At 28.6% G+C, this 21,039-nt stretch overlaps 2 protein-coding genes across 15 annotated transcripts in view; both read left to right on the top strand.

The window, feature by feature from the left end:
• The first annotated feature begins 166 nt into the window (after positions 1-166).
• On the top strand, positions 167-2,118 carry LOC108000723 (DALR anticodon-binding domain-containing protein 3-like). The gene is made up of 5 exons (XM_017061260.3): positions 167-578; positions 672-1,305; positions 1,382-1,515; positions 1,604-1,771; positions 1,877-2,118. The coding sequence occupies exons 1-5, from the start codon at positions 288-290 to the stop codon at positions 1,994-1,996; spliced, it is 1,347 nt and encodes a 448-aa protein (XP_016916749.1). The 5' UTR covers positions 167-287; the 3' UTR covers positions 1,997-2,118.
• An 806-nt stretch (positions 2,119-2,924) lies between these two features.
• Positions 2,925-21,039, top strand: part of LOC108000770 (max dimerization protein 1) — a 410,762-nt gene continuing 392,647 nt past the window's right edge. For 2 of the 14 annotated variants that reach the window (XM_062085364.1, XM_062085378.1), the window contains exons 1-4: positions 2,925-4,038; positions 5,296-6,107; positions 14,309-14,402; positions 16,776-16,805. In XM_062085364.1, the coding sequence (XP_061941348.1) occupies positions 6,053-6,107; positions 14,309-14,402; positions 16,776-16,805 (179 nt within the window). In that variant the 5' untranslated portion in view covers positions 2,925-4,038; positions 5,296-6,052. Of the gene's footprint in view, positions 4,039-5,002; positions 5,217-5,295; positions 6,108-14,308; positions 14,403-16,775; positions 16,806-21,039 lie in introns of all 14 variants that reach the window. The other 12 variants (XM_062085366.1, XM_062085377.1, XM_062085375.1 and 9 more) reach the window with 11 other exon arrangements.

Below are 21,039 nucleotides of genomic sequence, written 5' to 3'. Positions count from 1 at the left end.
TATTAAAAATTGCATACTAATAGTATGTAAAATTTACCAATCTATGTGTGTTATTCTTGATTTTATATTCTTCATGTTAATCTTGATTATTTTTTATATGACAATCATTAAAAATATTTAAATTAAAATTTATATATAAATACATTAAAAATTTATTACAAATATTTTTAATATTTGAAATAAACAATATTAGAAGAGGAAAGCTTATAAATTTCATAAATGAAACTAGTTCTTAAATCATTTTATTACAGTAATTAAAGCTACTTTCACATTGGAGTAACTGACATATGGAGTTACAAATGGAAAACACATCAATTATTTGCATGGAATTACTTATAAATAATATAACTTCATATTTAAGTGGTAATTCTAATAAAAATATATCAATTGTTAAAATAAACAATGAAAATTTAGCAATAAATGGTGAATTATATTTTTTACTTAGCCTTAAAATATGGAGAAATGTATTGAAAGATACAGATAAGTGTGATGGAAAGTGTACAACAATTTTACAACATTTTTTACATATTAGAGATGGGAGCACAAATAATAATACTGATACAGACATTTCAAATCAGGTAATATATAAAAGAAAATAAATAAATCACAAACAAGATAAACATAACCTATCTTTAGGAATAAAAAATATTTAATGATATTGATTTTTTCAGGTTTTACAATTATTAATATCATCTAGCAATATTTGGTCTATAAAATTACAAAAATATCTTTTAGAAAAAGAAAGAGTCTGTTTGTTTTTACAACGTACTCCCCTTATAGAAAATGCAATCAAAGCAGTTATAACAGCTAAACATAATTTTGGAAAAACTGTTTCAATTAATAAGATTTTTAGTTTAAAATCGCTTCAAGATAATGAATCAGAACTTACAACTAAAAGATTACATTTAATACAATGTGTCACCGAAAAAATTTTAAATTTACATGGCTTTAAAATAGCAGATGAAAATTCTGATTATAAATTTGTATTTACCTCTAAATCGCAAGGAAATGTAAAAGAAAATTATAAGCGATATATATGTGGTGTTGTGAAAAATATTGAAACAAATTGTAAAGAGATAAAACTAACATATCAAGAATATGTTAAGAATAAAATCAAAGAATTGAAAACATCAAATGAACACAAATATTTTGAAGCACAACAATACAATACAGAAACAGAAAACAATTTCTTTGAAGATCTTGCAAAAGCAACAAGTACATTTGAATTATTATCTGTAAAACCAAGTCGTCCTGTTTTTATTGGATGCAATTTTGCAACTGATAAAAATACCACAAATACAAAAGGTTTTTTCAATTCAAAATTTTACACGAACTATGCAGAATTTTTGAAGAAACAATTTCTATCATTATTAGTTTTTAGGTGCATGTTTTATATTGTATAATATAGCAAGAATAATAGCCATTATTGAAAAGTATAATCATAAAAGATTAAAAGGAGAATATCCTAATTTACCACACATGAATGATATAGATTTTTCTTTATTAAAACAAGAGGTATTTTATTTACAAAATATTAAATTATTATTATTTCTAATTGTTAAAAAAAAAATAAATGCTAAATAAATAATTCTATACTTTATAGGAAGAATGGGAACTTATATATAATTTTATTATTGGATATCAGCAAATGTTAAAAGATTGTTTAAAATATGATCCTATATTCCAAGTAAATCCACAAGTTATTTGCATATTTTTGGCAAAATTATGTCAAAAATTTAGTATCTACTATCGTAGAATTCGAATTTTAACTGTGAGTTTCTTTGATTTGATTTATTTATTTAATTAATATTTATGATTAAATGATAAATCTTATTGCATGATAAATAATTTATTATATATAATTTTTTCATTATAGGAAGCATATGATCATTTGATTCCAACAATGAATGCAAGATTATATATGCTACATGCATTGCAAATTGTACTTCAAAATACACTTGCTTTAATTGATATTATTCCTGTATCTCGCATGTAATTTTTTATATTATAAAAATTACAAATTTTCTTATATTTATATAAATAGTAAAATGATGTATTCAAGAAAGAAATGTAAGAAAAATATATATAGAATAAAAAATTATATATTTAAAAAAAAAATAAGAATTGAGAAACTTATTATTAATATGTTAAGATATGAAAGATAAAAATAATTTAAATAATACAATAGACAAAAAATAAAATAATAGAAAATTTCATATAAAACCTTATATCTTTAAAATCTATAAAATCTTTAATCTTTATAATCTTATATAATGTTTAATCTTTAATTTTGTTTTATTTTTTCAATGGTATAAAAAATATATAGATATAATGAAATTTTAAACATTAATTATTTTACAAATCTTTTTATGAATTTATTATTTTCATTTATATATATTATTATATCTCATAATTTTAGTTTACTGTTGATAACTTAATAAATTAACTATTTATCTTATACAGAATGTAATAAAAATAAATATTTTATTACATGAGTAACCTGAATAAATGTGATATAAATATGTATACTTATATATATTTATAATCTAAAACTTTAATTAAATTTATTATTTATTTTTTAAATTTTTTTATTAATAAAATTGATTATATTTAATTATATATTTGCATATAAATATATTAATTTTAAAGGTTTCGTATGGTAATAACATACAATTTTTTCTGTCACGTGCATAACAAATGAAAATAATTGTAGTCAAAAATAATCAATAAAATGATAAATATCGTTAAAATGAAGATATATGCAATTATATGAATACATTATTACAAATATTAATCCTCATTATTGAAATCAAATAAAATATATTGAAATTATAAGTATTTTTTTACTTACTCATCAACTTCGTATAGAAATCGCGTCTTTGAAGAAATTCTTCTAACCTTTGACAATAATCACAAAAATTTATAGATTTTATAGATATTAACAATATTTTATTCGTCTTTAACACACGTTTTTTATTATTATAATATACAAAATTTCGAAATTTATCAAATCTAAGTATAGATTCGTTATATTCAAACTCAATATCGAACACTACATAGATCTCGAGAGATTCAGAAGTACCAATTTGAAAAAGTATAGGTAATGGCAAATAAACTGCAAAAGATGGCGCGATTGTATGAATTTTCAAATGCACATTCTTAAATTTTTAATATAAGAAAGTATTAAGTATTTTAGATTTGATATTGAATTTAATTTGAATAACAATGTATATATTACTTTTTTTACAAGAAGATTATAGATTAAAAAAAAGAATGAATGTATTTCAAATGATTTAAAAATCGATTATATTGTTATAAACTGATTCTCGATGTAATCAATAATTGATTAATTTTTACATATATAGTTTGTCAATTTTAGTATATTATTCATGGAAAAGGAACTACTTCTCTCTACTCCAAGAATATCGTGCATCAAAAGCACACGCACGATAGCGTGCAAGAGAGCGAGGCAAGGAATACAGCCAGCTGTTTGTTTTGTTTTCGGGCATGAGATTCACGTGACACCACCGGTGCTGGTGGCGGCTCATACGGCAGCGCCGTGTTATCAACGTTTATTGGCCGAGGCAGTGCACTCGCGCACCGCTTAGCCAATCAGGAATATCGTAAGAAACGACGCCTGGTGCTTCTACGGTGCAGAGACGTTTGACATCGATAAATGCGTGAGAGTGCTCGCGAAGTGCGGATCAGGCTGTCGCTCGCTCGTCGGCTTGTTGTAGTCGTCGTCGTCGTCGGGGGCTCGTGGGCTCGTCGTCGTCGGTCAGTTCGAGCCTCCTTTTCTTTGTCCTGACTAGACCCCCACTTTGTACCCGCGAAAACCTGTGCAGTAGTAGTGTTAGGCAGTGTCGATTCACAGTGACCGTCTTTCTTTACGACGTCGCTCAGCTGCACCTACTTTCGTGTGTGAGCGAACGTATCCGGCGTGCCAAATGTCACTAGGTGGACGATAGGGTCGAAATATACTCGATCCTCGACGTCATACATACACATGCGTTTAGTGTGCATGTATACAGCGAAGAGGTACCATTCACATTAAAACGTTGTCAGAAATGAGCGTTAATGTATATTGCCAGATACGCGGTATACATTCGTGTGGTCTTTAATGTTACTTCGTGTATTGCGTATCATTTCTCGCGCTGTATTCTCTACATATCGTGAACGTGTGTATGCACCACCGTGTTGTCGTTGTTTCTTATATGGGAATCACATTTATTACCGATCACGTATACACATATTTTCACTCGCATTACATGCGTGTGTATAGACATGTTTGTGCGATATAATGTGCATGTGTACTAAAAGTCGCTTGCAATCCAGTCGAGAACGGAATCAAGGGAGCGCCTTTCAGTGTGCTCATCGTGAACGGAAAACCATACGAGTATTATTGTGATCGCTCACGTATGATGCGAGTTTCTAGAAGATTTGCGTGTATTTTGTGCGTGACAATATATGTTTTCTTTGACAAGTAAATTGTGGTTTTATTAGTATACTACGTCACATCGGTTTCTATGTGTGTCTATCTGTTACCGCAAACTGCGTATTGCATGTTTGATGGAATCATTGACCTCGCGAGCAGTTGACCGAGTTTTATGTTCGTGGATTAAGAAAAAGAATTATTGTTTTGTTTAAATTGAAAATTTCCTTTTTGCAAAATTCAAAATTTTATGTTTTACTTTGGAATAGTTGTTCCATTTAAACCATTGTAATAAAATTCGTTGTATATATTTGAAATATCGCAATATCTAGATCCATTCTTTCAGCCATTTGGTATATGATTCTTGGTAAGATCTACGCGTTCAAGGTCGCTGCACAAAACAAGTAGCCGGCACGTAAAGTGGTCGCATGCACATGCACGCTGTATACGATACGCGATACTCGTTTCTTGACCAAAAATAATAGTTCGTCGAGCGCGCACAAGTCGAACCGGCCGCTGATCGAGGTCAGGTTCTTTTGCATTCGTTTATTCGTTCATTCGCTTGTTCAGTTGCTCGCGTCTGCGATAAATTACCAGCGACACGCGTAATCTCGACCCTTTCGACTCGCCTAGTGACTGTACTATAGTGTTCTTTCCAATTGTACCGTTCGCGCTTACTTGCTCTCTTGCGCGCGCTGTTTTCTGTCTTTGTCGTGTATGTATTCGTGAAATACGCTTTCGGTTCGCTCGCACGCGACTCCGTGTATGGAAGTGTGGAGCAGCGGTGCGTCGTATTTTCTTGTCTCGCATATATTTTATCGGTTGTTGATTTTTTTATTTCACGTGATTTGCTGTGATCGTAGTGAATGTTGTGAAACGAAGGTGAAGAAAGAAGAGAACCGACGAAGATAGAAAGAGAAAGAAAAGAAAAGAACAATAACGTTACAGGAATAAAGTGAAACAATATTGAGCGGGAAAAGCAAACATATAAAAAAGGAAAAAAGCAAACTGGCGTGTGAGTAGAAGGGCAAGTGGAACTTGGAGTAAGATAAAGACAGACGCGAACGAGGTAGATCGAAAATCGTTGAACGGTGAAACACGGCTACGAAAGAAAATTAATACTACGAAACAGTTGACGGGATATATCTAGTAGAAAAAAAAAGACGGTTCTTGATGCGTAACGCGGTTGGAAAGGTCTGGCCATCGATTTGCCGTCCGTGAATCTAGTGCGCGTTTGAAATCGGGCTAGTCTCGCGCGCGCGTGTGTGTTACGTGCACCTAAGCGAACGCAGCCAGCGAGGCGCGCGGACGGACGAGAAAAGGAGGAAGAGGTGGCGGTGGTGGAAGAGGGGGCGGAGAAGGAGAGGCGGTTGAACAGGCGGGCGGAGAGAAAAGTTCGAGAAGCGGCAACACCAGTGCCAGCCAACATCAACAACATCAACAACAACAACAATACAGATCGCCGCGGTGTATACAGGGCTGCTGCTCGTGGTGTGCGTTCTGAACGTTTATCGCGTTGTGTGTCGCCGCGCGCGGCGGTGATCATCGGTGTGTGTGCCGGGATTGCAGAGAAAGAGGTAGTGAACCGAAGCCGCCAGAATTACGCCAAACCGGGGAAATATGAGCATTGCTGCCCTACTACAGGCCGCCGAGTATATTGAACGAAGGGAAAGAGGTGAGTATTGCTCTGCTGCATGTATATTTACACATATGTGTGTTTTTTCCTTTCTCCTTCGATCTACGGGAAGTTTCATCGTGGTTGCGCCCGTATGCCTGTGTGTGCCATGTCATTGGCACATGGCAACGAACGCGTGTACCGTCGTTGGATCTCGGAACGTGACCTTTGTTATTACGCCTATCCTCGCCTCGTTGCTCCTTCGTGTTTACAGTGTGTTTTCTCAGTATCGTGATTATCGTTTGAAGCTGAATATTACAAGCTCTGTTTTGAAGTATTAAAAATTTTTTATTGATCTTTGTTAATAGAATGAGTATCAATGATAGAATTTAGGAAAATTTATATTATATATTTATATATTAATATATATAATATACTCTAATATAAAATAATCAAATTATTTAATCTAATCCAAGTTTAATGCAAATTTAAATTTAATCATTAATTCATATTGTCTGATACAATTTAATTTTTTCTTTTTTGACTTTTCAAATATTTCTTAATTCGTTAATAGATAATAGTATAAATTTCCTGATTTTTTTGAGTTATAATCGAATCTAGAATTTTTTTTTAACTCCGTAACGTAATCACGCGTTTTGGAACGCGTGACCTTCACCGGTATACACTCTGACGCAACGTGCAGCGTACTCTGTAGCCGTGTTGCAGTGCACGTTCGTTTTTCGGCCAACCGGCGGTAAACACATCAGTAAATATATGCATACGTTGTGTTTTTTTTGCGATGTACGATACACGAATGTCATTGTATCGTGTAGGTCACGTCTACCGCGTATATAGGTATGCGTCAGAATGCGCGGAGAAGCGGTAACGATGATCTCATTTTATCACTCCACTTATAATACCACTGCGACGTAGTCGATACTGCGTTTGCTCGCGTATGCATGCAGAATTCCCGTGTTATCTTGTTCCTCCTCGTTTCTTTTGCATTTCGCTAACCTTCTTCTAATAAATTTTATTCAGTATATGTATTAATTCGTTTTCTCAATTAAAATTGAAATAAATGATCTAATTGATTTATTTATAAAAGAAAATAATTTATTTATAAATAATTTTAGATATATGAAATATAAATATTTAATAGTTTACAATTAATTAAATTGATAAAGATCACGATAAAAAAAATATATTGTCGATGCATTTCCTAGAAGAATTCAAAGATTCGTAATATTTTAATTGAGAGAACGTTATCGACACAGAATTATTAAGCTTATTTGCATAAATACATATCTCGTCGTGACTACTTCGTCGATGATTCATAATTTTATAAACAAGTTTTGACAAATATATTTTGTTAGATTTCTCTTTTCTTTTACGCATTTCTTTTAAATTCTGCATCATGATTCGGAAACATAACTGATACTAATAGCCATTGCTGCCAACATTACAAATCTGTTTTCGCCAGGGCGAAAGCCATGCGTGACGTAAATAACCAAAATACACAGATCACAATAAACGGCTGTCGTCTTGCATTTTTCCACGACGCCACGTTTCGCTTTCGAATAGTCGGTTGAGATTTACGGTGTCGTAATTCTTTCCTGTTTCTTTTAAGATCCGTAATGGTATAGAGTGCGCGTCACGTAACATACACATATACGTACATATATATATATATCCAATAGAGTTGTGTATAGTCACGTTCACACACGTTCGAGTGAACACTCTGAAAGAACGGCTTCTTTGTTTCTCTCCTCTCTTTTTCTCCTGTTGCCGTGCATTGATCTCTCGTGGTTTAAGCTCACATCACGCGAGCAAGAGAAGAACGCTTTCGTGTGCGCGGACGTTCACGAGCTGCAACACCACTAGTCGAGACCCAGAAAGAGCTTTCGGTTTATTGGCCGCGCTCTTGTCAAGCGAGAGAGAAGAACAAGGGGGAATCACAGCGGATCGTCGATTGAGCATTAACTATTATTGCTCGAGGGTACGTGAGATAAGTCTGTTACATTATTTTAATCGGTCTATTTGGCACGATTTCCCTGAAAAACGTTCATGAATGACAAGATCGACCAAACTATTGTTATTATACTTCGACTGAAATTAATTGATTGCACAAGATTATTTTCTTGACCGTGAAATATCTTCGAATGACATTTATCTTTTTATTCACATTATGAGTTTAGTTGACATTTATTGAATGACTTCAAAATTTTAGAACGGAAATTTTATTATTATTTAAAAAATGTTGTTTGCTAGTTATACGATAGAATTGTTAATTTTAAATGCGTAATTAAATATATCATTCATATAATTAAAATTAAAAATATTAAAAAAAATAAAGTAGTGCATATATTTTTCTACCTTAATGAAAATCAATATAAACATCAGTATAAATATTATTAAATATCTTAATAAAAAAAAATTATCTGAAATTTATTTTTTTATTTATATTATATACGTTTTTATTTATGTTTTATGTTAATAAAAATATAAAATTCATTAAAAAGTTTCAATTATCATGATATCTAATTCTTAAATTAAGATTTCACGTTGTTTATTGAAATAAACATAAAGTCGCTTCATTTCAGCATAATACAGATTATACAAATTTCGTCTATGGTGGGGATTCATTGCCTATTGACTTTGAGCGGTCAATTGATTTCGTAGTCTATATTCGCGGAAGCTAGAAGAGAGAACCGGTCCATTCTTTCGAGATCTCGCTTTTGTCTCGAATATTCAAATAGAGATTCAGAGCGATTATTAATCGGCTTTCGTGATTTCTGTGCGTGATTCAACGAGCATTAAACTAATGTCATGCCCGATATTAACAAATTTCGCGAGCATTACGTTCGGTTCGAACGAACAAACAGTAAATTAAATTGTTGTCGCTTCAAAAGAGGGATTTCGCTCTTGTTTCAAGTGAAGTTCGCGCTGACTCGGTCCGTTGACGATTCCAGATACGCGTTTCCGATTCTTCTCTCGTTTCCATAAAAAGGAAAAGAAATAAGAGTCGAAAGGAGAAGAGGTATTATAGACAAAGAGAATGGTAGATGTCATGAGCGAGATGGAGAGAAATAAAGGGATTGAATTGGGTGGGGATAATAGCGTGAAGCGAGGAAGAGAGAAAGGAGTTGAGAGAAAGGACTAGAAGGAGAAGGGTAAACGAGTTAACAAACGAATAAGATAGAGATGGAGGAAAGCGTAGCAGAGTGTAAATTTTTATTTCAACGTCGCATCAGAGTCGATGGCTTCTTTTTCTTCTTCGTATGCACGACTTCGTCCTTAGGACTATTGTTAAATTAGCTTCAAGTCTAGTAAAAATTATGTTTCTTTTGAAAAATATGATAGGATGCTTTTAAATAAAAAAAATTTTTCTATTTTTATGAGAAAAATAAGTAGTTTTTTTTTATAATTTCATTGAAATTATTTTTACTTATTGAAATATTCTTTATTGATATCAATCTTGCTCTTGTTAAATTTCGAATCTTAACATAATTAAAATTGAGAAAAATACATATAAATAAATTACATATTATTATATTTATTTGTTATATTTAATAATTATTTGCAATATTTAATATTATAATTAAATTTGTTAAATATAATAATAATTTAAACCCTTTGTAAAATTCTATTGTAAAATATATCTTAACTCATTATTTTTATTAAGAAGAAAGTAGAAAAATTAATTAACATAAATTCTTTCATAATACTATAATATTAACTTATTACTTTATAATATGCTATAATTTTTAAATAAAAATAACAATTAGAATAAATTTGATAAATAATTATGTTTCGATTTTCTGTCAATAACATTAGAAAAATTACACAGTCGAATTTGATATAATAAATTTTTTAAAAATCTTCACAAGACAAAAATTTCACTTATTTTCTTCCATTTCATTGTATAAATTTTTAAATCATTATTTGAATTAAAAGAAGCTTAACGAGTCGAAATTTATCTCTATGAATCGAATTATAATCATTGATGCCATTATAACTCGAAATTATGTTTACAATCTGTTAATAATAGACTACTTAATAGTGTTTCTATTACTTAATAGTTTCATATTATTAAATTATATTAAATTACATTATATTAAAATTATATTAACTATAACGGAAGCAAAAGATGATAGTTGTGATTTTTTTTTTCAAATATAAAAATTAGTATGCAAAAATGTTGGTTTTATTTTATTTATTAAGTTACAAACAATCTAAATTTGTATTAGATAAAGTAAGATGGGAACAGAATGAGAATAATAGAATAATATAACGATAGCTATTTTATTCTCTTGCTTTGTCTAATGCAAGTTTCAATTGCAATAGCTTAATAAATAAAGTTTAATTGATATTTTTATGTAACAATTTAACTGTGTTTGTTTTAGCTTCTAGAATCGATCTTCTAAAGGTATATTAATATATTACGTGATATTCAAATATTATATTATACGATATGGATTTAAACTCAGGGAAATCGAACTTGTAGAGTTATAAGTTTTAAATGTACATAAATGGACCCGGATAAATACATCTGTTTGATGTATTTATTCTTGCGTGTTTGAATTGAATTATATATGTTATATATATGTATATATATATGTAGAATTGAGGAAAATTTGGATTAAAACAAATATTGGAAAACAAATATTTCTATAAGTAAATACTATTTGAAGATACAATTTTGTTTAATTTCTAAATTACGAACAAATATTACTTAATATTTATATTCGGATTCGACAATAAATGAAATATTTATTTTTTATTTGATTGAAACGTTTTAAATGTAGAAGATGAATATATTGTATTTTTTATTTCTTGTTTGTTAAACATTAAAAATCTAATATTATTAATTGTATAATATCCGATTGTTGAATAAAATAATAATTTGAAGAGAGTAGATTTTGGAACAGAATTTTTCGTTTGCGTAGAAATATATTTATTTATGTTTTATAACTATCTTATATTTATATATACATGTTTTGACAGAGAAATATCGATATTGAAGAGAAAAATTATTGTTTTCAATCATTTTGCTCTTGAAACTTTTTGCAGAAAATCACTTATTTTTTCGCTCATATAACATATAACATTTTTAAATTATGACTTTGCTTATTTTTGACTTTACGACCTTGATATGACCTTGAAGTTCTTTTGACATCAAAATTTGATCACATTCCAAGACACATTAGGATAGTATGCAAGTTAAATGTTCATGTTATAAATGTTTAAAGCGATGTCCATTGATAGCAGTACACTTTCTAAAACGATCAATCATAGATCGTGATGTCATGAAGAAATTTGCATGACTGATCTATTTATAAAATTCACGTTGGACGAAATAAGTTGATAGGTAAATACTATGCTCAGTAGATATCAATATAATGATTTAAATAATAAATTTATAAAATTTTATTTTATTAATAAAATATTCGAAGTGGGAGAGTTTCAAAAATAAGCAATAATTTTATAAAATTATATGCATGTATTGATATGATATTTCATATATAACATATGAAAAAAAAATATCTCAGTTTTCAATTTTTATTTTTTGATAAAAATAAAAAAGAGGTTTTGAAAAGTTTTTTCAAAAACAGGGTAATTGAATAGTTAAGGATAATTATAATTTGACTTTTTCCAATTTTAATAATATTGCGAAAGATTTTTTTTTATTAAAACTTCATACATATTATTATTAAAACAATAAATTAATCAGAAAATTTGAAAAAATACAGGTAATTCGTATAATGCTATTGATATGATTTATGAATATAGTTTTTATTTTGTAATTTTATTCAAAATAATTTTTCAATAATTAAAACTAATTTTTTTTTCTTGAAATGCAAGATTTTTAATTTATGTAAAATTTAAAGTTCGCATCATTACGAGATTTTTATAATGCAACATTTTTCTAGAATTTGTTAAAATACAATTTCTACGAAATAATAATTTATTGGAATCTAAAACAAACTTAATCCAAACGTAAATCTAATTTAATTTTTTTTTTTCAATTTTGGATATTGCAGAAAAAGAATATTCGCTAAAAGTTTCCAAACCAAGCAAACCATATAAAATAGATCAGCTCTAATTCTTTATTCCGTTACAAATCCAACAACAACAATCATGATAATAATTAAAAAAAAGATCAACTTAACGAAACAAACAAAAAAAAAAATCAAATTTTCTCCCATTATTCTTCATTGTTCTAAAGTTCCCATGCAAAACAACATCCTTAGTTTCGAATTTTTGGAAACGAGTGGTTGCTCAATCCTCTCCTCTCTATGAATCGACAAACGAGTTTCATAAGGTCCCCTCCTCTCCCCCCCTCCTCACCCTCCTCAACGAACACACATAACTTGGCCGTACTATTCATCAGGCGAATTTCTCTTTTGCATGAGGCGGCCTTATGGTCATGGCATGCGAACGAGACGCTTTTCTTCTTTCACGAGGACAGATGGTCGATGCGTCGCGGCCGCTTGTTCTTTTTCACCGGTTGCCATTAAGCCCCGTGTTGCACGATGAGGAGGAACGGAGAGGAGAGACACCGGCAAAAGGTGGCATTTATAATTTACACCAATCGTTATGGTGACTAGTACATCATTGGGCGACATTTCGATGGGTTTTTGCCATCCCCGTGTCCTTAACTCGTCCTCGGATCCGTTCGTCCACCTTACATAATATCAATCTCTCGTTCCGATGAGTGGACGCTTCAAGACCGTTCCAGGCCATCCTGTGCGCAATTTTAGTGATAAATTACAGCGCTCGCTATTTTTGCAACGTTGTTTTGTCGCGGCGCGCAGGAATTTCTAGAGGAGACCGAGGGGAATGTTGAATTATCGCGCATGGCCTCTCAGACTTCTCGACGGGATTTCACTTTTCTAAGCAAACAGCTTTTACATTCCTCGTGGATGGCGAGGTTTCTTTTCGATGGATTTCGGCGAGGCGATGGATATTCCGTGAGATTTTTCGGGATTTTGGCGTGCTTGGCGTCGCGAAGTGTAGATGTATCAAAGAAATTTAGTTTCGTTCTTCTCGATACGGTAGATTGTAAATTTCCGGAGGATTTGAGAAATTTGATTTTATTGCGTTTCCTATGTTTTTTTTAGATTCTTATTTTTATTTGAAAACATCGTAAATACGAGAGAGAGTAATATGAAATGATGACGTAAAAAAAAAACAATTTTCTTTATATTTCTTTCTTACTGTTTTAAATTGGAGAGTATTTTTATTTGTTATAGTTACTTTGAAAAATATTCAGGCAATCGTAGAATTTATACGATAAATCGAAGAAGAATCATGAATATGTCATCTTGAATAAAATAAGAAATTTTTTACAAAGGAATGGCTACGTTTATACTTAAAATGAATAGGAACAAACTTTATATTATCAATATTATTTTTTTTTAGATTCATATATTATAATAATACAATTGAAATAATAACAATATATAATATATAAGAATAATAACCAATATATATTTAAAATAATGATTTATTTTTACGACAATCCGGTTAGATAAGCGAAAATCTAATGAGTAAAAATTTCGTAACTTTTAACATTAAAAATTTGTATCAAAAACTACTATCACTACATTTCTCATTATTCCAAAGTAAAAAAAAAAATTTGAAAAAATGCTCGTTCCCAACATCTCTCAATTACCCAATCCCCAAGATCCTCCATTCTCCCACCCAAAAAACAATCTCCATCCCCTATCTCCCATTTATCCCTAACAACCTCTATATCCAGTCGATTCGAAACTGCCGATAGCTCGTAAATTGGCTCGTTCCCGCTCTCGTTCTCGCATTGTTACAATTTCGAATTTATTCGAGGTGAACGTCACGTGTGTGCATCGTTCGGTTCCCTGCAACACGTCGCGTGCGTTAACTGAAATCGTAACATAAATTCCGCGCTTTTCGACCGTCTCCCGGCATCTCTTCGGCCAGTCCTCCCTTTCATTCTATTTTTCTCATTCGCTCGCTCACTCTTAGTCCTTTCTTCATCCTTGTCGTTCGAACGAGAACCGCTTCGTGTCCAGCTTTAATGCCGCTGTAAGTTATGTCGGGAAGAGGGAACGTGACTTTATTTCGCGACGGCTGTGTGTGTACGCGCGCTTTAACGAGTTGTGTTGGTCGCGAGGCGAGGCAAGCGGTTTTTTCTCGAGGGAGCGCGGCTATCTTTCGGAATTCGCGCGATGCGAATGGATCGGGACCAGATACTGACCGAACCGATTGGTTTGTCATTGCAGAAGCTGAACATGGCTACGCTTCGACGATGCCGATGCCCGATGATATGCGGACGGTCACAAAAAGGCCAAAGACGAAAAAATCCCAGGGCAGCAGGTTGGTATCTTGACGAAACACGTCGATAAAATAGATTTTATGCGTGTTTTTTCGAACACTGTCTGTCGAATTTGATGTATCATTTGTTTTTATCTTTTTTTACTTTTTTTTTTATTTGTGGTTTTCGTTATTTTTCTTTGTTTTCTTTTAATTGTTTTTGGGGAGATTTGATTTGATTTTATTTTGAGTAAGATAATAGGTTTGGTATTGGAGTTTTATTGAGTTTTTGAAACAATGATATTTTGGAATTATTGAAATTTCAAATTTTTCAAGATTGAAGATTTGAAGATTGAAAAATTTGAAAACGGGGAAAAAAAAAGATTAAAAAGTTTAAACGAAAAATAAGTTCAAAAATTAAAAAATTTTATAGCTCAAAAGTTAAGAAATTTAAAATTTTTAAAGATGGAAGATTTCGAAATATTGATTAAATATTGATAAATTCTAAAAATTCAAAAACTTAAAAATTCAAACTTCAAAAATTCTCAAAATTTGAAAACTTGGGTAAAAAAATTTAAAAAATCGAAAATTTAAGAATTCGAAAAATTAGAAAATTTGAAAATTTAATATTTGAAACTTGAAAACTAATTTTTAACTTGAAAAATAACAATAATTTGAAAATTAAATATTTTTTTGCAATATAAAGATAAAACTATATAAATACTCTTTTTAAAGGAAATTTTATTTGATTGTTTTTTTTTTTGGATTTTTGTTGATAATTTATTGAATTTTTGATTAATAGTTATTACTCGTTATTTATAGATTTAAAGAATGATGGAATCGTTTATTTCGAAAAATTTAAACTCAAAATTAATATACAATTCAATGTACAATATTTAATATCTTTTATAAAATATGTATTCAAGATTTTAATTATTTTTCGCGAATATAAATCCATTATTGTACAAGATTATTAAAATAAAATCTGAACAAAGCATAGCTGAAAGTATATCTTATCAGCATGTCGAAGGTATTGTCGATAAATTTATTCTGAATTATGTTGATACGAAACACACTTCAAAAGCAGTTTCATCGTATATTGTGTCTTAAATAACTGCGCGGGAAGGTCATTGAACTTATTTCAAGAGTGTTCATCAATCGAAAACAGAATCGAAACCGACCATAAAATCTCTGTAATTCAATACTTGAAAATTTTAGTTGTCAGATCATTATTCCTTTATTTCATTACAAGTTTTATATGATAAAAATATTTAAATTTCTAATATTTTAATTCTTTAATATTTATTTTAATTTATTTTTATATTTATTATTTTATGTAATATATTTTTATAATATCGATTATTTTAATTTTTTTTATTATATTCATTTATTTTTTTAATTCTTTATAAATGTATGAATTGAATTAAGAGTCATAGATAAATATTTTAGAAATTTTTCAGATGTTTTCAAAATCTAGGGTAATAAGAAAATTAAATTAAAACAATTTTTATATAGAGCATTCAATTTTTAAGTTTTCAAACTCGAATTTATTAAACTTTTGAAGCTTAAATTGTTCTTAAAAAAATTTCGCATTTTGAAAATTTCGTTAGAAAAATTATCGTAATTTATTTATTTTAATATTATTACGTTTTATTCTATTTCTATTTTTATATCTATTTTTATATATGATTCATATAAAAATTTTTAAAAACATTTCAAACTCAAGAATTCGATAATCAATGAAAATGTTAAAACTATTTAATAAGTTTAAATTATAAATTTATATTTATCACAATTTTGAAGAAAGAAGCTTATCATGCTTTATATATCTCATCTTATGTATTCTATGATCTTCTACTAATAATTGACTGGTTTTTAAATATCAGGAAAAGAATTATTATAAAATAAATTACAATGAAAAGATTAAAAAATACTAATTTAAAAATTATTAGTTCTTCGAACTACTCTTCTGTGGTTTATATAACTTTAATTACTAATTCACACTAAGTAAAAAACAAGTCAATAATATTATAATTACTTATATTTGAAAATGCAGTCTTTTTTTTTATTTTTTTTTCTTTTCTTATGTATATTTATATATATTTTCAATGAGATTAATAATAAAATAAATTATAAAATAAAATGTAGGAAATATTATTATTATAAAATAAATTCCGACCATTAATAGTAAACATCGTCAACAGATTTTATTTATTTAAATTATTTCCTTATTCATTTATTTAAATTACTTTCTTATAAATTTCTACATTTCATTTGCTTTGCAAAGAACGTTTAGAAGTTTCTTGCTTCCCGCCTGTTTTAATTTTCTTAGCCACTTAAACACATCGTTTTCCCTTCCATTTCTTTCTTAATAACGCCAAAGCAAACGATTTCACTGCTTTGAAGTCTAACAAGAACGTTTTTTTTCTTTTGCAGGACAACTCATAACGAGCTGGAGAAAAATAGGTGAGTACTTCATTTATCTCATTAACTTAATCCTATTTCGGCCTCTTGTTTTGTTTTGCTCGCATAATTAGAGAGCATAGCGCACGAACATTGGACAAAGTCGCCATCATTCACTGAAAGCAAACGAGAATTAGATATTTCATTCTTCTTGACGACATCTCTTTATTTTAATTCGATTAATTTATACAAGAAGATTTTTAATTTTGAAAGTTTTGTGCTATTGCTAATTAATTGATTTGTTTATTTTCGAGATAATACAATTAAAAAAAATCATTTTATCTTGGAATGTTTAAAAAATTTGTCTAGAAAATTTTATCAGCGATTATTTTCATGTTTTTTTTTATTTCGTGTTAATAGATTTTGTTGTTAATTAGTTATGTTTTCGTTGAATTGAATTGAAATAATTTTTTTTTATTAATTTCTATTTTTTAATAACATTATTGTTTATTGAAACAATAGAATATAAAAATGTAAAGAATAAATAGTCATTACAATACGAATAATTAAAATATATAGTTTATAAAATCTCAATCAAAATTATCATATCGAGCATCGAAAAACAATAGAAATTCAAAACCAAAAATTTATTCAATATGATTATAGATAGATCTCTTTGGAAAAGATAAACTATTAATTATATAAATATTTAATTAATTATTAAATATTAATTACAATGAACATATTATTTTCGAATAATTCAATATGTTTCTTAATTGTTAATATAAATAACAATTTAATAATTATTATAATTTATTATTTATCTGAAAAGAAAAAAAGTTATTTTAAATATATATTGTACTTCAAATATTTGTAAAATATAATTTAATATGTCATATATTTTATAAAATGTAACGTTGTATTGAAGATGACAAATATTTAAATAATATCAGAAATAATTACGATCGGCAATAGCCAATTCCACGTTTCTTGAAAATTTGCAATGTATTTGAATTTTATTAAAACACAGTTCTTCCAACAAAGCATAAAATATAATTCAATATTTTAAATATTGATTTTTGATTGCCGCATTATTCATAATTTCTAAAAATTATTTGTAAATATTAATGCATGTTAAATATATAAATAAAATTTTAATATATTCTTTTGCCAGAAATATTCTTACGATACATCGATGTCTCATGATGTCTCATGCAAATGTATATACAAATTCATATTTTCGTACAATTGATGGGATCTAAATAAAGATTTAATTTATCCTCTAAATATCATAACGATTATTTTACTTTAAATATTTTACATATTATATCATACGTGTTCTTCAGATTTTTGTATATTCAAATTTCTCGTAAATATATATAAAAAAAAAACTGCATCTCTGTGTAATAATTGCGTATTCGATCGAAAAATAAAATGTAAAAATAACCAATACTCAGTCCTTTCGTATTAATTATTCCCGCCAACTCTCCGTATTAACAATTTAAATTAACAAATTAAATCGCTTTCAATCTCACAATTCATCTCAATAAAAGAAAGGAAAAAAAATTTATATATTCGATGGTGACGAGAAGAGGATGAATAGTTCCATAACGGGACAAATGATTGTTCTCAGTCGCGTGTTAAATTGAAAGCAATTTACGATTATCTGTGGCCGTTGTTCGCGACGGTATAAAGGGCTTGGTCTGTTAATTAACATGCGTGATACGTGCGATTAGACGCGACCCTTTTATATATACCGGGTCAGGAAAGTTCGAAATGGAGCGGAACAATGGCCGACCAGACCTAACTTGGGTTGGAACAGGTTTCTAAGGGTTGCCGCTTACCCTAACCCCGATTGTCGACGTGATTTATAAGTCGTGGAGCCACGCTCTCGCTCTCTTGCGACCGTTCTTATTGCTACAGGAGTGTATGAAAGCGAAATATGGTTCACTAGATCGTCAACCGCGAGAGAACTTATGATTTGTTACTCTTTCGTGGCGAGAGGATGATCGATAAGAGTGTCGCGTGTTCGAGGAACAAATTTCGTTCAAGTGGAATTTTCGAGTTTGCGTTTTGAGGATATACCGGAATCTTTAGTGCAATTGTATTTCGCATTTTTTTGTGGTAAATTCTAAATTCATTGGATATAAATAGAAAGAAATTTATGTATAGGATGTTTCACTGAAATGTTTACTATGTTTTTATTATTATTATTATTATTATTATTATTATTATTATTATTCGTAGCTAGAAATATTTTGATGAAAGTGTCGACGGATTTTTTTATTTTTTTACGAGTCAAGAATTTATGAAAGTTAATTTTAATTTTTTAAATGGAAATTTGTGTTTTTTTAATATATGTTTGATGAAGCTTTGTAATAAATTAATTTCTCACCCGAATTTAAATCGAAAATCAATGCAGATTAAATAGTTGTACGTTGTTCGATGTAAATTTTATGATTTCATGATTTTTAATTTTATTTCTATTTTCGAGTTTTTATTTTGAATCTAATTTAATAAATAAAAAAATTACAAGATACTTTAACGAATAATTTTCACGTGAAATTTATTTTTATTTTTCGAATTTTTATATTTAAATTTTTCACAAAATTAAAATAGTTAAATAGTTAGTTAATTTTTTATACACTTTGATATGTTCTGCAAAATATTTTTTTTGAAAATTAAAAATATCGTTTGAAAGAAACGTTTGCTGAACAGAAATCTATTTGATCATTGAAGTTCAACCACTTTAGTCTTTAATCCAAAACCAAGACATTGTTCTGTAACTTTCCTTGAATTAGAAGTACAGACCACGAAACATGGTTCTTAGCCAAAAGCAAATGGAAGCAAACGTCGTGCAAACATCCCGATTGCTCTTCGTCAAGCAAGAATGATCACAAACGAAAGGTTAGCTTTGATTCTGCAACAGTATTCTCTATCTCAATTTTCTTGTGCTTTCAAACGATTGGAATGATGATTAAATAATAAAAATTTATCGTGATAAGATTAGATAGCAAAATAGAAAGAAAAAAAATAATTTAATTTATTTGACGAATAATGGAGAATATTGAAAATTATACATTTCATAATATTTCATATTTCTAATATTTTCTTAATATTTTGTATTTCATTTATAGTATATTAATATTTTTTTAAATTATCATTTTTTGTTTTTGTAATTTTTAATATATTAATCATGAAAGTGAATTCGAAAAATTTTTCTAATATTTTTTTATTATTTCACTATTTTTTTTCCAAATTAATCTTATAATTTTATGAAATTATAGAAATTTTTTTATAATTTTATAATTATCGATATGTTTTTTAATAATTTTGTAATAAAAATATAAGTTGGAATATTTATAATTATCATAATCTATCATTTTCACGATCTTGACCGTAATCATCTATATAAATATTATGTCAAAAAAGAGAACTTTTTTGCATTATATAAATAACGATAATTATAATGAATAATTGGTACATTTAAAGTTTTAATCCATCTCGTACTGTGACAAAATTATATTCAAGAAAGAACGTAAAACTTTGGAGATTAGACTCACCTTTTTCGAATGAAAAGAAAATTATTCTTCATATACTTATGTTCTATATATACTCACAAAGTTTCATTAAAATCAGAGTTTTCAGGTTCTCTTCTTTATTAGATTTCTTTATTAATCCTTTCAAAATTAATGAAACAATGCATCTAAAGTGACTTTTATAAAGATTATGAAGATGTTAATTTTTCTTGACATTATTAACAAGAAATAAAATTCATTTTGGAAATTAAATCTGTTCCTTATTTTATATTATATTTTGTATTATTATAATATTGTATTTATTACAGAAAAGAAAAATTCCTTTCGAAAAGAAAAAAATTAATGAAGAAATCGTAGAAAATGACCCTCTTTTGAACTTTTTTTGTTGTACATCTTTTGTAGTTCATTTTAGAAGAAGTTTATATGGAAATGAAGTATTTTTCTGAAAGCATATACATATTTCTTTGACAGACAAAGGATTAAAAAAATTCAAATGATCAAGGAGAAAGGACAATTTTACATATAAAAAAAGTTTCATTAAAGTCAGAAGTTCATAGTTTGGGCGATTTCTTTACTTTATTAAAATGGTAAATAATCTTTCTCTTAAAAATCTTCTGAAATATTCTGTACATATACAAATGTCTTTTGTGCATCTTACATTCAAGTAAGTGGTAACTAACATTTCCGAAGATACGTATCTAAGCTTTTTATTCCGTCAAAAGATTTGAAATGATTGATTCGATTCCATTTCTTTTTAA

Source organism: Apis cerana, linkage group LG15, assembly GCF_029169275.1.
Source record: "Apis cerana isolate GH-2021 linkage group LG15, AcerK_1.0, whole genome shotgun sequence".
Taxonomy (NCBI): Eukaryota; Metazoa; Arthropoda; class Insecta; order Hymenoptera; family Apidae; genus Apis; species Apis cerana.
The sequence above is the reverse complement of the archived record's forward strand: the minus strand, read 5'-3'. Positions and strand labels throughout refer to the sequence as shown.

Bases quoted from the DNA above. Each gene is read 5' to 3' on its own strand.
- LOC108000723 (XM_017061260.3), top strand. From the start codon at position 288: ATGGAGTTACAAATGGAAAACACATCAATTATTTGCATGGAATTACTT. The intron at 579-671 runs GTAATATATAAA...TGATTTTTTCAG, and splicing joins ATACAGACATTTCAAATCAG to GTTTTACAATTATTAATATC. The intron at 1,772-1,876 runs GTGAGTTTCTTT...TTTTCATTATAG, and splicing joins GTAGAATTCGAATTTTAACT to GAAGCATATGATCATTTGAT.